We start from the raw sequence: 15,725 nt of genomic DNA on the forward strand, positions 1-15,725 counted from the left end.
TTTGAAGTTACTGAAAATATTCCAGAGGAACAATCATATTCAACTAACAAGCTGTTTATTTAATATGATTAAATATATCTATTACAATAGCATAAGGCTGTTGAAATTTAAGCTTTTCTTTTTTTCAAGGCACCTAATATTTTGACCCAAAAATCCCCCTTAAACAAGCCAGTATATGCAAAAGTGGTGTAAACAGAAAATGAACTCACCAGTGAAGTCGTATAGCATGGAGAAAAGCAGAAAGCCCCTCCATGACCAGAAGAATAAAAACTGTTAGCACAGCAAAAAAGGCTAGAACAGGGACTAGCAGTACGACACCATAGGTCGTATCTACACGAAGACCCACTCTCATCACCATTTGCCATAGAACTTCTGATAACTCTGTAAAAAGAGTTTTCCTAATTAGTGTTGATAATGGATACATCCACACAGCAAGCTACTCTGACCTGCATTCTAGTTTAAATGATAGTACAGGATCTGCTGAACATGGGCACTATAAGCAGTCATCCCCTTTCCCCCCACACCCAATTTAGTTGCCCCTCTCCTTCCCTTCCCTAAAATACTTAAAGGTACACCTCAGTTTCAGAATAAGATTTACTGATGGCAACGTTTTAAACCATGACACTAAGTCTTTACCAAGTACCTAAATACTTCCAAACTAGTCAATGAATGGAAAACAGGAAACGGTACCATGACTACTATGTGAGGGAACACTGTGCTCAGGTAATCGGCCTTTATACAACATGGAGCCATCAGTGAAGCAAATTACTAGATTCTAAACAGTAAGTGACAGTTTTGGCTTGGGGGCTTTCCATAGATCATGATTAGTTTAAAGAGGGAATTTTTGTAAATTAAGAAACAAGTAATTTCATAGTAGTATCACTTCAACACAGCAGCCTCCCTGGAACCAGCACTAAAAATCAAGACATGAACAAACCCACTACCAACCAAGCAAAAAATAAAGCCCCACTTACGTGCATGAGCAAGACTTAATGCCCAGAGTCTCAGATATGAGGCTGTATTAGAAATACATCCTAGACAATATTCAATGGTATGAATTGCTTGATTCATAAAAACATCTGCAAAATTAAGCTAAAACATAAAAAATACATTTGTATCCATTTAAATAACACAGTGCAGCAACTGCAAAGATTAATACACATGGAAGAAGAATGCCATTAAGGGGTAATACACTGATTTCATATCAAGCAAAAAAAGATCTGTTATGTATAAGATCCTTATTACAAAGACAAAAAACTATGTGCTACGGTTTTCCAGTTAGTTTCCCCAGGAACTTTGTGGATAGATAAAATGAATGCAATTTATGTTTTCCACAAAGAATATGATCTAACACTTGAAAACTCTTAAGTAGTAAAACCAGCTGTAGTTCTAATTCCCATTCGATTGAGGTCGTAAGTTTACCATGTAAATTTTTGCATCTTTAAAACCAGGATTAATTAGTAGTAATGCTACTGATAGATAAATAACTACAATAATATTGTAAACTCTGAATATTCATACTTGTTGCTTACAAAGATTTCCAAGACTAATATTACCACAAATTTCAACGCTTACTTTGTATGGAACAATGACACATTTTACTTAAGCAAACAATTCTTCTGTTTACTATAATAAGCAACACAAGTCTACTACTCCAGTGAAGCAAGTCCCATACATAGTCTGCATATGGGGAAACTGAAACAATTTTTTGTCTTTGAATTCACATGAAATCAGAGGAATCAGCTAAGACCTTTAAAACTTTGCCCAAACAGAACAACAGCAATAGCTGTGGAATGTTGCCCATGTCTCCAACCCCCATAATCCCCATCACAAGGTGTTATTTGCAGACATAGAAAGACTTTTGTCTGGATGAAAAGCCAAGATTAATTAACAGGAAACTGGGCAGTCATCCTTTTGCCTTAATTTTAAGGACCCATAAAACCACACAAAACCCATGATTTTTATCCCACTCTAAGTTAAGAAAACTGGTATTAGATGCAAAGCCTATAGATACAAATAAACCACTCTTCTGTTCTCCATAAAGACAGACTGTGGTTTACTGAAGCAATCTGAATATACCAAGAAATAATGAGAAAATAGCAACACAAAAAAGTAAGTTGCATTCAGGCATTAAGGTCTTTGTAAAAGCTCAGCTGATTTTCTTGAAAACTTCCAGGGACTCAGTGTACAGGTTATCTTCTTGATTTTCCACTTCTAATTTGCTTTTAAGGATATACAAACTAGAGATTCAATTAAAACATTACCTCCTCTCCTTCCACCTCTCTGTGCCCACTGTCCGAATGACTGCTTCCTTCTTCTACATCATGACATCTCAGCAGAGAAAGTTCTTCTTCACTTTCTTTTCGAACGAGCTTGTAGCCACTCTACAAAATGGAAACGTGTCTTCAAGTGGACTGCCAGTGTTGTGTTTAAAATGTATTTAAAGCACTTGCAGGCAAAGGCAAAAAGAGAGCTAAAGGACTGAAGTTCTGCTATGTGTTACAGACAAAAACTTTCCTAGTTGAATGGAAATATACCTAGTAAGGACATCACATGTAATACAACACCAGCTGAATTCTTCTATGCTGAAGTATCTCTCAGTACTTACCCTGTACATTCTAATGCCTCGGCCTCCACTGTGCAACCAATATAAATAAAGTGGTTTGCCAAAAAGCATTACAGGAACAGAAAGAAAAGCAATAGTAAGTAAAAACCTCTGCAGAGCAACCTGTCGGAGGGAGAAAGAAAAAAACTAGATTAGATCACAGATTCAAAAGTTGGAAAAGCCTTCCCATTTTCCTTTAAAGGCCTGTTTGAACATAAGAAGAATGCTGCTGATTTCAGTGAGCATGTGCTCCAAACTGAACATGCATGTATTTTACTTAACCAGACCTTTTCATTAGGGTACTCTTCAGGACTGGGTTCTATATTAAGGCATTACTGACATTCCGTTTAGTAAGATTATTTACAGCACATAGTCACTACATAAAATCTTACAATCAAAGAGTAAATATATTCTTGAATCATAATACATATTCAATTTCCCCTTAGTCTGATAACACTCCCCTTCCCAGGGGACACTCAGCCTCTCATGACTGGCAAAGTGTTATCTGCACAGGGGACATGGGATCTTCAGAAGCTTGTAAGAACACTGCTAACCTGCCCAGTGTAGAAGGGCTCTGTTTCATCACCAGTAAACAGGAACATGTTAATAAATTGAATTAGAATACTAGGAGCAGATGTAGAGTTCTCTGCAGAGTACGCCAACCACTTGAAGAAGATCATAAACACAAGGTAGCCAAAGATGCACATCATGAATAAAAGTTCAGGAAGAAAAACCAAATAAATATTATACTTCTTCTTGAAATGCCTATAAGGAAAAATGGGGATGGGGGGAATGAAAAATAAGTTTTACAAAGAAAATCAAGATAAATACAGGGTCCAAACATGATTTCAGTAAAGAGCACCCAGCACTTTTAAACAGCAAGACTGAAGTTACAATCCAGAACTGATTTCTTCATATTCAGTGAAATTTTAATCAAGTATTTCAGTGGAAATCAAGACCATCAGAGGCATATATCTAACAAGTGAAATAAAATCTTGTATTAATCAATGTCTTCAGATTTTTTGGCATAACACTGACCCATCATCTTATTTATGTGAAGGAAGACCTTTTTTTTTTAATATCAATTTTCATAAATACTATCATGCTGTTTTTAAAGTTGTTCCAGTTTCTCTTACCAGATTAACTGTTACAATCCAAGACTTGACAAAAACCACAATGTTAATATTACCTTAACTTCTTGTACTTACAAGTGGTTAAATACCCCCAATACAACTCCGAACGTCATGTGGGCAACTCCAAAAATCACAGACATTTTCATCTTGAAAGAGTTTAAAAAACTGAGACGGTTGCTTGCCAAATTCCAGATCTGAAGAAGAAACAAAACCAGCATTAAGAACAGTGTAATAGGAGGAATAAAACTGTGTCTTTTCTCTATTGGACACCAGAATTCTACCTTGAACAGGGATCACAGCCAAAACTTGAGTTTTGTGCCAGTAGTTAAACCTTTGACTCGTGAAGGGAGAAAAGCTCTTTTTGACGGGAGAATGCAAGCAGAAATGTATTTTTTCCATAGTTAGATTTATCTTCCTCATACACATAACAAAGCCCAATTTACAAATGGCTGATCACCACAAATGGATAATTCAAACAAATAGAACTAACCGGATCAATTCCAAAGGGATAAGCTCCATTGTATACACCAGAAACATTTGGATCCAGTGCTAAATAATGATTAGACTTCAGATCCTCAAGACTGCAGGGAAAGGAAAACACCATCAGACCTGACATGTTTCAACATAGTAACAACACGTACTTTCAGTTCTGCAGGACACTGCTGCTGCTTTCCTTAATACGACTTGCTCACCCACTGCCAGACTTTTAAGAGAACAAAAGGATTTCTAAGCGTTGAAGGACCTGGCTAATAAAAATAATAGATTCTAGATACCTCTAGGAAATCACAGTCTGGGCTTAATTTGCACTGTCTTTGAAAGGAAAGTTTCTGGATTTTATTCCTCATTCCCCTAGCATGGAAAGTTTCATTTAAAAAGCTCACAATTTGGTTTCATATAAAATTCACTAATACCCAAGAATAATTGGTATCTTTTTTCCCCTTTGCATTTGGATGAGTTTCCACTCTAATAACACAGCACCCACAACCTGTTCACATTTTAACCAAAGTCAGTAGTTTTGACTCTATTTTAAACCACTTCCTGGTTTTCAGGCAAAATGAGATGCAAGCTGTGAACATGCAAATACCAAAGGCCATGACACCTCACAACACTGAGGTTATCTCACTTCATGACAGAGTAGGTTTGACAGTCCACATAGCCTACTTTTTTCTTTTTTTAAGCTATCAAGCAGAGCTGTGCAGAGATTAATGATTGACGGGTAATTTCTTTTGTGAATTGCTGATTTCTTTACAGTAGATGCTAATGCTGTTTGGTTGTTCATTCCAGAAGAATCATCTAGGATAGATTTCTCCAAAACTAGCCCTGTCTTTTCTATTCCTTTCACAACCTGATACATATACATATATATACACACACACACCTTTCCTGGAAAATACGGTAACTGGAAACAAACTAAAACCATCAGCATAAAGACAAACCATAGCACAGGAGGCAGTGCACTTTGTATGAATAAAAAGAATACACGGTAAGACAAAGCTCTAGTGCCTTCTGTTAGGATTTCTCCAACAGTACTGAAGTGTGCAGCCATTCAGAAGAACACCTTTGTAAGACCACAAAAAATAAGATGCAGAATACACCTAAGACGATTTCAAGACTGAATAAACCCTCGAAATATCACTTCATAAAGTTAGGTGCAAGTTCTTACTACCAGTTAAAAGATACTATGCCAGCTGCAGTTTTTAATCACTAGAAGTTATTAGCTAGCATACAGCATTAGGGTATTGCAACAGAATCTGTTCCAGATAAGATTGATGGTCATCTATGCCAAATGATAATACTCTAGAAAATGTTCCAGGTGACTGAAGTCATGTAAATCCACTACGGCAGTAATGATAAATATGAGATTAACCCAATACATTGACTGAATTAAACATTCAAATTCTAATAGTGGTTTTGCAAAAAATTGCGTTCTCTCTGGATTTCCCAATTTGAGATAATGGGCAATTTGATTTTTTTGTTTTTAAATAACTATTCCTGCCTTTATTTATTCTAAGCTTAGATCTCTCACTTGGCCCTTAGTACACTTGAGCTTGCTACCTTAGCAACTAGATTTTGCTAGATTTCACTACATTTACTTACTAATCTCAATATAAGGATGGTTAAAATGGGTGAGCAAAAGGGTTAAACCGTTGCAGGAAGTACATTTTTGGTTTAATGGTAGAGCAAACAGAGGCTGCTACTTACCGCCAAACCCTCTGTTCAAACATTGCGGAAACATTCCATCCAGAACCAAAGATATTTACTGACTTGGAAAAACAGTCATTATAGATCAATCCAGTGTATACAGAAAACAGACCCATTAATAAAAGAACGTATCGGCCTTCAAACAACATCTTCATTATCTGTAAGTATTGGAAAGAAGATAAAAAAAGAGATCATCATGTGCCATGTGAGCAACTGTTATCTGGACATTTCTAAGAGAAACATATTTGCCGTAGAAAGACTTGTAAATCTCTTCTGAACAGTCATTAAGGAATATGAAGAAGAGGCCAATCAAAATGTAACAGAGAATTTTGCTTGAAGCACATGAATATGCAATTTACAATGTCAGCCACCAAAAAGGAGTGCAGTTCAGCTCCCCACATTCACAGCTTTATATGATAGTGATTTACACATAAAGGTTTACACGTGTTAGGAAACAGAGCTAGCAGCCAGTATATTCTGAAAGACAATTGTGGTTTAAATTGAATGCAGAGATTTTAAGTCCTCATGCAAGTTCCCATGACACAAACTGACTTTTCTCATTGGCACCATTACACTTAATAGTCCTTTTAATCCACACTTCCTTCCGGGAAAGTGTTTTCGCTGGAAACTAGTTTTCAAGAAGTTAAGACATTTGCAGCCATTCTTAATTAAATATAACTCTAATGAGTGATGCAGGGGTTCCTGCATTTCAAACCCATATAATGAAAAAATTACTTGAAGTTTAATATATTTCGAGCTACAACTCCTTCTCAGTTGTAAATCTGAATAATCGTTTTATCTTCAACATTAGTCACTGTAATCACATGCTGTAAAACACATCACTGAGTAGCCGCAGCAGAAGGAAAGATAAGCCCAACAGTATCAACTAATCTTTGTCAGTCTTTCATTGCAACTTGATTATTTCTGCCCTTTCAAAAAAAGTGAATAGTTTGTTAAGGTATCACATTAAGCTCAAGCAATCAAACACAGGAAATCCTGCAACAAAGGAACAAAGCCAGGCTAACACACGTGCTATAAATAGTATTTTTCAGAAACACAGTAACTATTCAACTGAAGTTATCTTGCTGGATGGGAAGTAAATTATTTCCAATTCCTTTTACCTCATCTTGTGATCTTTGTAATCTAGGGTGGTTTTCATACAGTATTGTCAGGAGTGCAAATATGAACATTAGTAGGCCATGCCCAAAGTCTCCAAACATAACCGCAAACAGGAAGGGAAAAGTGATGATGGTGTAGAGAGCTGGAATGACAACAGAACAGACTTCAAGTGTATAGCACAGCAGATGACATTGCTCTCTGAATTATGCCTCAGCAATTCAACTACTTTAACCTCTCAAACACTTTAAAGCTTTAAGTTTGAAAGACATTTCACCCCCTACTAACAGACCTTTCCCCCACGCTATAAATGTAACTCAGTTTAGAGCTTGCTTATTGTGTATCCCTTAGTAACAAGAGCTCCGCAGTTGAGCATTAGCTGGCAATTTTGAGGATGGCAATATGAGCCCAGGGAATAAAACCCGAACAAACAGTTCTTCCATGGCTATTTTGGCTCTGTATTGTAATGTACATTCTCCTGTACAGTATGACAGAGTCAACATAGCTACAAAAATACATAAGGACATTAAACTAACTGGGCTATACAAAAAGTTGCATTTTTCCAAGCTATGAGCTCCATGCTTCGGTAAGATCAACAGCCATTACCAAAGTTTCCTTTTTTCCCCCTAAATATCTTATCTTACCCAAAGTAAAACATATAAAGAAACACTGTTATATATACATAACATATAAAGAAACAGCTATTATCAGCATCTTCACTTTTAAAATAACTCATCGAAATAGAATCCCACCTCACTGTTTGGAGGACCATTTGTACTTTTGATGAGCTCCTGTAATTCTGGAACAGCTACTAATAAGCAATGTAGTTGTCACCATTTTGCCTTTACTAGTGTCTAATTCAGCAAGGTATTTAAACACGTAACAAGGGGAGCAGTAACGATAGCACAGCTCACAGTTCAGATTTCAGAAGGACCAACCTGGATTCACTTCCCCATAGTTTCCAACTCCATAAGCATCAACAATGTTTTGGAACCCTGAGGTGAATTTATTGGTGCGTATCAAAGTTGGAGGAGGTTGTGTTGTTGGGATGGTGTTCATGAATGAAGAAACTGTAGCTCCACTCTTCCTCTAGTTACAGACAGAAAGCAGATACATTTATACAAAACTCAGCAGATGCTACATCTAATCAAAATGAACACACTTCCTCTGTTAGCAGTTACACTGATCCTGTAACATCCTTAAATTAAGCCCCAAGTTTAATACTTATCACTTTGCGCCTAAAAACTTACATTAATCTTTTCCTCTGGTAACACTACTTATGCGCAGTGTTCTAATCCTTACTGTATAAGAAACATCAGATGAGACTCATCACTCAGTATTATAAAACAAAGATTACTAAAAATTCTCTCCTGTAAAACAAGACAACAGAGCTTGCTTCAACACAACACGAGGGAATTAACACCTCTGACTTAACTCCAAATAGCTCTGTGAGCCCAGTCACACTTCGGTCCAACACAGAAGTTATTCAAGGGAAAAAATACTAAAAGCACACACCACCACCACCCTGACCTACTTTTAGTCTATTTTAAATAACTATACAGATAAGGAAAGAAAATAATTAGTTCAAGCCAACAGTTTTAACACCAGTGAGCATTCAGCTGACTTACTGAGCCTTCCTCCAACGCATGGCGCAGACTTGGCAGATCAGCCACTGGACACCAAACCTCAGCAATTAAACATTTATTTGTGACATCAAAACTGCACAGGTTGAGTACATGATATATGGCTTTCATCTTCTTCACTTGGATAACCCATGCATAGATGGATTCAGATGCCTTACACAAGACTTGGCGTAAGTAATCCTCAGTTTTATGCAGCACCTTTGTTCAAGAAAAAACCAAAAGGCTTTAATTGAAAAATGTAACAGTGCACCCAGTATTTGTCCAGTGACATTACATTTGTAGGAGGGCATACTAACCACTGCTTAAAACAGAAGGCAAGGCCAAGTACCCTGAACTTCAACAGATACGTGCAACACCAGACCAGGGACGTGACATACAGCCATGTGCAGATCCAAAGCCAATGTATTTTAGAACCATATTAATATATTAATGAATATATTAATTTATTTCCTATGGTGCAATAAGTACAGCAAAAGGAATAGTGTTATTTACTCACAGTATGAAGATCCTGAATACGAACATTTAGTCCTTCAACAACTGCCCTGCGCTCCTCCATGCTGTTTGGGTAGGGATACACATGACAGTGATAGCTATAGGAAAACAAGCTTGTGTTAAATAACCAAACTAAACCAGAACAAATCACCAACCCCATGCCTTAGTCAAATCTTCAACATGCCATTTAATAACCATGGAACAGATTCAACTGAGAGAGTCAGTATTTTGCCTGTGCTTAATAAGGACTGCAGCTAAAATGACTCATACGTTTATTTCTACATTGCATAATGATAAAGCTAGATGCAAGGAGGGGGGAAACAAATCTAACTTCAGAAAGCTTGCCTAAAAATCAACACTAAAAATCAAGGAGGGGGAGAAACTAACAAGCAAATAACTCAGGTAGAAAGAAATTATACATATTAAGTTTTACTTCTTACCAGTCACAAATCTTCTTAACTTTCTGGCCAATCTGCTCACCCCAATAAGATACTAAAAAAACAAACCATTTTGTGGTTTCACCCTAAAAAAAACCCAAGGAAGTTGTGTTGATGAGGTTTGTATTTAACCAACAACTCCAATGTCATAGAGCAAAATAACAAATCTGAATAATTGGAAAAAGTTGTGTAAGTAGCATTAACTTTCCACCATTTTAATGAAGATCAAAATATAAAATTGAAGTGTTCAAACATCTCAGTTTTTGCTATATTAAAGAAAACCAGAAACAGTTTTCAAGGAAAAGAAGAGATTTTATTTTCTCAACTATTAGCAACAAAAAAAAGTCTTCAAAAACTAAAATGTTACAAATTAGACTGGAAGCACTCAAAACTGTCAGTTTTAGTTCAGAATTAGGCAGCCCTAATTGCTGATTCACAAACGCCCAATTCTTTAAGTTCCGAGAAAAAACTTCATAGAAGACCAACTTCTTTTCCTGAACTACTGCATGAACAAGTGAGATAACTATGAAAAGGTCTGTACGGACCTGGTTAATAAATATCCAAGCAGCCATTTATGCCACATATTTTGATCAAAGTAGCCAACCATAAACTCTCTGCTATTCCACAGTAAAGTTCTGCACTCATCAAGCTGAACTGTGACAAATTTAATTGCCACTCCAATAGTTACGGTGGCATCAAGACCTCTGATTTTGAAGTCTGACCAGTTCTAGTACTTAAAAATAGTTTTCCCTCCAAGGGCACTGGGAAATAATTCACATTCAGTACAGGCAAAGCTGAGCACAATTCTCCCAAGTCTTAAGAAAAGTACAAACAAAATGAACTGGTAGTTGTCATGTTTACTCACTGTATCTGGATCTTCGAGACACTCATCCAACTCTGCGTATGTGAGAATAGTGTAGCCTTTACAGACCCTCCACAGCATCTTTTCAAATGCTTCCACTTTTGCCATGTGAACTAACCCAGATATGAACCTATGGAAAAAGAGCAAAATTGAAAAATAACCTCAAATCCACAAGAAGAATTAAAAAAAACAAGAGTTCATTATCACTCAGGATCACATAGTCGCTAATTTAACATCTGCCATCTCTAGTGAAGGAAGCATCACCCACAACAGAAAGTAACTGGTATATAAAATAGACTCAATTTCTATTTGGAAACAGACAGACTGAAACCTGAGCACAGAACTAGAGTTATCTTTGATTTATTTCTCTCTGCGATAGTAAGGTTCTTAAATTTTTCTTGACGAGACATCCTCTCAATCGTGTTGTAGAGAGCAGTATCCATACATCCTTTTAAAGGCAAGTAGGCAATACCATGAATAACACTACATTTACAGCTGCCACTACCAAGTGACAAAAATACTCAGTGTTTTTCCTGGAAAAAACTGAGTTTGAACAGCAGAAGAGAGTTCTGACCTAGAGATTTTCCTTATTAGACATACTCTGTTTGATGGAAGTTTTGTGACAGTTCCTTTGGTGCTGTACTACTGATCTCTTCAAATAATCCAATTTTGTTACAAAGGAAAGATTTTTACCCTGTCTGAAATGGTTTGGTTCATGTGAAGTCTCTACAGTCACACTACAGCCCATCTTTTAAGATAACAGCCTGTCATTTACAGCAGGTTTGGAACAGCCCACAGACAACCTGCTGTAGGCAGACTGACCCATACTTACCCCAGCTTGGCACCCAGTCTGTGCATGCAGTTGTAATCCACCAATGGCTCATTCTCCACAGAGGGAAATTCTTCATAATTTACATGTAACTGGGATTCGTACTAGCAAATGAAAGACAGATCATTCATAGCTTGCAGGAAAAAAACCCCCAACCAACAACTTCCATTCATTTCTTATTCTAAAGAAGAAAATAAGTAAATTATTTCAACAAAAACAACATAAACCCCTTTCCTGTGTTCAGTTCAGACCACAGAGAGATTTTGGGATCTCAAAGTGCTCTGCTCTTAGCAATGATAGTGTTGCAAAAGTTACGTGGTTAATTCCTTAGCACAACTTATACATCAAAATAACACAAATACGCCTTCATTTTCAACTGGCATCAGCAGTAACATTCAGACAATTCATCAGAGGAATGCCAAAGATATCAGAGCTCCTCTAAATCCAGGGCTGTGCTTTGCTATGTACACAAGCACAGTGTAGCCCAGGAGTTTGCCATCTCTAGGTACTCCTAAAGATGGCAAATTATTTGATGCTATTATTTGAGCATAAATAATAACAAACAAGGTAGAGCACCATAAAGCCCAACACCAAGCACACACTTAACTACTAACAGTAGGTAACAGAAATGCCACAACACACAATCCTTGCCAAACAACAGGAGCAGTACCTCAGATGTTCTCCTGACAAATCCTTGTGTGACCTCCAACATGCACATGTATTCTGTCAGTTCAAGCAGGTTTTTCCTCAACTTTTCTTTGTTTTTAGTTACTTCCCTCAATTCTGTCTCCAGCTTCTGCAGCTGTTCCTAAGACATGGAGAAAAAATGACACAGAATCAGTTCCACTGTTTTGGAAATTGGGGGACAATTAATTTTAAGCACATGCTAATTTGCCTCAGTGATGGGAGTTTAAGCTCCATAGGTTTTACTCCTCGGTCTGCCAAAGATTGCTTTGTATTGAGTACAGTTAATCCTCCACTGGCATCTGTTAAGTCTTCTGTTCTGCCCCTAATTTGTGCCTAAGCTCAGTAATGCAGACTTGGAATCAGCACTTCAGACAGTATATGGTGGAAGCACCTATCCTTTTAATGGAATTAACAGCAAAACAGAATATCATTTAATATTCTATCTGCATTTTACAAGCTTCTACTTCTAATAGCAGAAAAAGCACTCGGAGAAGCAGCCCCAGGTTTTGCAATGCAGCAGAACATGCAGAGCCTTGGGCACATAAAACTCCCACAGACCCTGGAAATTTTGGGTGCATGAAAAGAATCTTAGGTAAGTCCCAAAGCAATAAATGAGGCAGAAGGACTGCATCTACAGGCAGCAGTTTCCCTGCAGCAGTGTAATACGCCAATCCATCAAAATAGGAGACAACTGCAAACCCCGAGTCAGCTTTGACCCTTTCACAGGAATTTTGTGTCAGTATCAAACCCTCACTGGCAGTCTCTGCAGTAACACTGGCAGAAAGAAAAGAAACTGGACAAAAAGGAAAGCAAATGCTCCTGTACCCACCCTGTAACTTAAGTCAGAAGTAATAAGACAGAAAGAATTACATTTGAAATACAGTTCCAAGATCCAGGGCTACACTTCCAGCATCTGTTACATGGAAAAATTACCTGGATTTCTAGAATGTGCTTCAGCAAAGGGGCAGGAGGAGCAACATCTCCTTCAGGAAGTGGAATATCCGCTTTTTTAATTTCTTGTACTAAATAGCCTGCAGTAAGAAAAAAAACAGAATCAGAAAGGAAACTGTATTGCCCTGTGCTTCCTAGAACGCTGCATAGCTGACCTTCAGCTGTTCTCGATGGTGCTGATGGCACTGCAGCATCAGGCCCTCACTATTTTATTCACTTTAGCAACAATACACACTGTGGACTTCAAAAGAGAGGGGCTTATGGAGTGCCAAGAATAAAATCCACAGAACAACTCCCTTGGAAGTTTGCAGAAGATCTTCAGAGTCTTTTGACTGAAATTTTCCAACCACAAGTGCTTCTTAAGAAGCTTCTAACATTTCATAGCGTCTCTTTGTTGCTGCTAGATGGCACTTTCCGTTAACCATCTGCCAGAAATTGACATTTTGCTCACTGAACCATCTTTGGAATAAAAAGTGATCAAACAAGGCAGTTTAAGCAACCTTGACAACAAATGCAACTCACACTGGGCATGTAGCAACTAGCTACTGGGATGGTTTGGCATGACCAGCACATGCCTCTGATGAGAGATTCCAACAAAAAGAATCCTTCAATGGTAACTTTTCCTCAGGATATGAAATCTTCATCTTGGCTGTAACGTTCTACATCCCCTTCTCTATTCATTAACTACCATGTGAATACAACCATTAATAACTTGAGGTACTTTTGAGGGTGATTGGAAGTTCAATGGTATTGAGTTACAGAACATAAAAAGCAAAGTTTATCTTATAGTCAAGGAAACATCCAAAGTAAAGCTTCCATCTTCCCAGTAGAGCTTTAAGCAATCAATACTGAAATGGTCTCAATTATTTAGCAGCTCTTCTGCAGCTCTGAGCTCAAAAACCACCCCGATCCATACTCAGCATATACATGTTGTGAGTCAATTTTACAGCTCACAAACTCATGAAACAGAGATCAGTGGGAAAACACTGGAACAGGCTGCCCAGAGCTGAGGGGTCTCTATGTTCAAAATCCCACCAGATGTAGCCCTGGACAGTCTGCTCTAGCTGGACATTCATGAGGTTATCCAAAGATCCCTTCAAAACTGCTGCAGCAGGACCAAGACAACTTAAAGAACATATCTGTATGTACTGATCCAATTCAGCATTACAGACAGGTCATCTCCAGCTCCAAAAAGCTACATTTGAATGTGGTCTGTGTATTTTTTCATACCTATGAGAACTTTATAAGATTCTTCAGTATGCAGATCATGGAGACCGGGAAGATTAAGAAAACCTGTAGCTGAAACCTTCACTGTAGTTCTTTTCTAGTAATGTAAACTTTAATAATGCCACAGATAAGAAAGGGCAGACAGGAAGATAAAGCTCACCAAGTATTCTTTCCATTTCTTCACACTTCTTTACTTCATTCACAAATTTTCTCTGAAATACACTTACATTTTGGTTAAGCTGAAGAAGAAGGAAAAAATGCTTATTAGGTATTAAGAACCCACAGCAATTTCTGTGACTTTGTGGAGCCAATTCTGCAGATATTCTGTGTTCTCTACTTTTCAGCTAACAAGGTATGAAAGCCTAAAAAGAACAAGAAGTCTCCAAATAGCCAGGTTGGTTTTATCAAAGCAGAATTATCAATGCCTTTGCTAGTTTTACTCAAATAAGAAAGTAATGAGATCTACTGGAGACACCATTCCTAATCTTCTTTCTAGTTTTAAAATACCATTTAACAACTTCAAATCAACAATAAACCTTTCTACAAGCAAGTTTTATGATGTATTTCCACAAAATCTATTTGAAATGTTAAGTTTTGTAAGAATCTTTTTATGCACATCCCCATATCACAAGCATAGAATGTCTCCAACTATTCAGCTTGTACATCAGAACCACTAATACATTATTTCTGCAATAAAGTGAGTCAGATACCTGCAATGGCATCAGAAAGTTAAACGTAACTCCCATGTAATGATTCTTACACATCTGTCTCCTCCTATCTGCTGTATTTACTAATTAGCTGTCTCTCTGCTTTCCTTACAATGATTTTGCAACCTTCTCTGAAGAGAACTTGGATGAAATTCCAAAGTCTCAGTGAGCAGGCAAAGATCATATAATTATGATGAGACAATGCAGAAATAAGGTTAATAACTACCCAACCCAATTTTATGTTCGTCAGGCATGCAGTTTCCTCCAAGGTGAATTGCTCCTCCAGGAACACACATGGTTTACAAACCAGCAGCCTGTGATGTTGAATTAAAACCTACAGAGCAGCCAAGATGTTTCTATCGAGCTGTCAGTGGGGTGGACATATCTATTAGCTGTGCACACACAAACACAGACTAAAGCCAATGTGGCTTCAAGTGGGCAATGGACTCTCCCATGGGATCCTACTGCAAAAACTCCTCAAAGTTTAAGCTACTTGTGGGAGAAAGGTGGGATACACCATTCCCAAACACCCTTTTCTAGTGTCTCTGGGTAGCTGCGGCTCCACGTGTACTTTCCATCACCGGAATGCGGTACCAGGATTAGCCCCAACGCCTGCAAGTCCGACGGGCAATGGAGCCTTTTACATCGGGCCATGGGAACGAGACCTTCACCTCCCCAACCGCGCCTCTCCCTGCTCGGCTTCCCCCGCGCCGCTGGGCCCTTCGGGGTCCTTTTACCCCCCTCATCCACCCAGAGCGCCCCCCCGGGGCCCCGGTACTCACGTCTCGGAACTCGGCCAGGCCACGCTCGCCCACCTCGCTGAGGCACTCGTAG

The 15,725-nt window shown here is 38.1% G+C and overlaps 1 protein-coding gene across 1 annotated transcript; it reads right to left on the bottom strand.

The window, feature by feature from the left end:
- Positions 1-205: 205 nt before the first annotated feature.
- ATP6V0A2 (ATPase, H+ transporting, lysosomal V0 subunit a2) lies at positions 206-15,719 on the bottom strand. The gene is made up of 19 exons (XM_010013430.1): positions 15,707-15,719; positions 14,345-14,423; positions 12,940-13,037; positions 11,990-12,127; positions 11,323-11,423; positions 10,494-10,620; positions 9,632-9,714; positions 9,196-9,289; positions 8,685-8,897; positions 7,995-8,145; positions 7,062-7,201; positions 5,941-6,098; positions 4,229-4,319; positions 3,814-3,932; positions 3,160-3,370; positions 2,609-2,728; positions 2,265-2,384; positions 975-1,092; positions 206-381 (listed from the first exon to the last, which is right to left on the bottom strand). The coding sequence occupies exons 2-19, from the start codon at positions 14,358-14,360 to the stop codon at positions 206-208; spliced, it is 2,274 nt and encodes a 757-aa protein (XP_010011732.1). The 5' UTR covers positions 14,361-14,423; positions 15,707-15,719.
- Between the last annotated feature and the right edge of the window lie 6 nt (positions 15,720-15,725).

Source organism: Nestor notabilis, unplaced genomic scaffold, assembly GCF_000696875.1.
Source record: "Nestor notabilis isolate BGI_N333 unplaced genomic scaffold, ASM69687v1 scaffold18034, whole genome shotgun sequence".
Lineage (NCBI taxonomy): Eukaryota > Metazoa > Chordata > Aves > Psittaciformes > Psittacidae > Nestor > Nestor notabilis.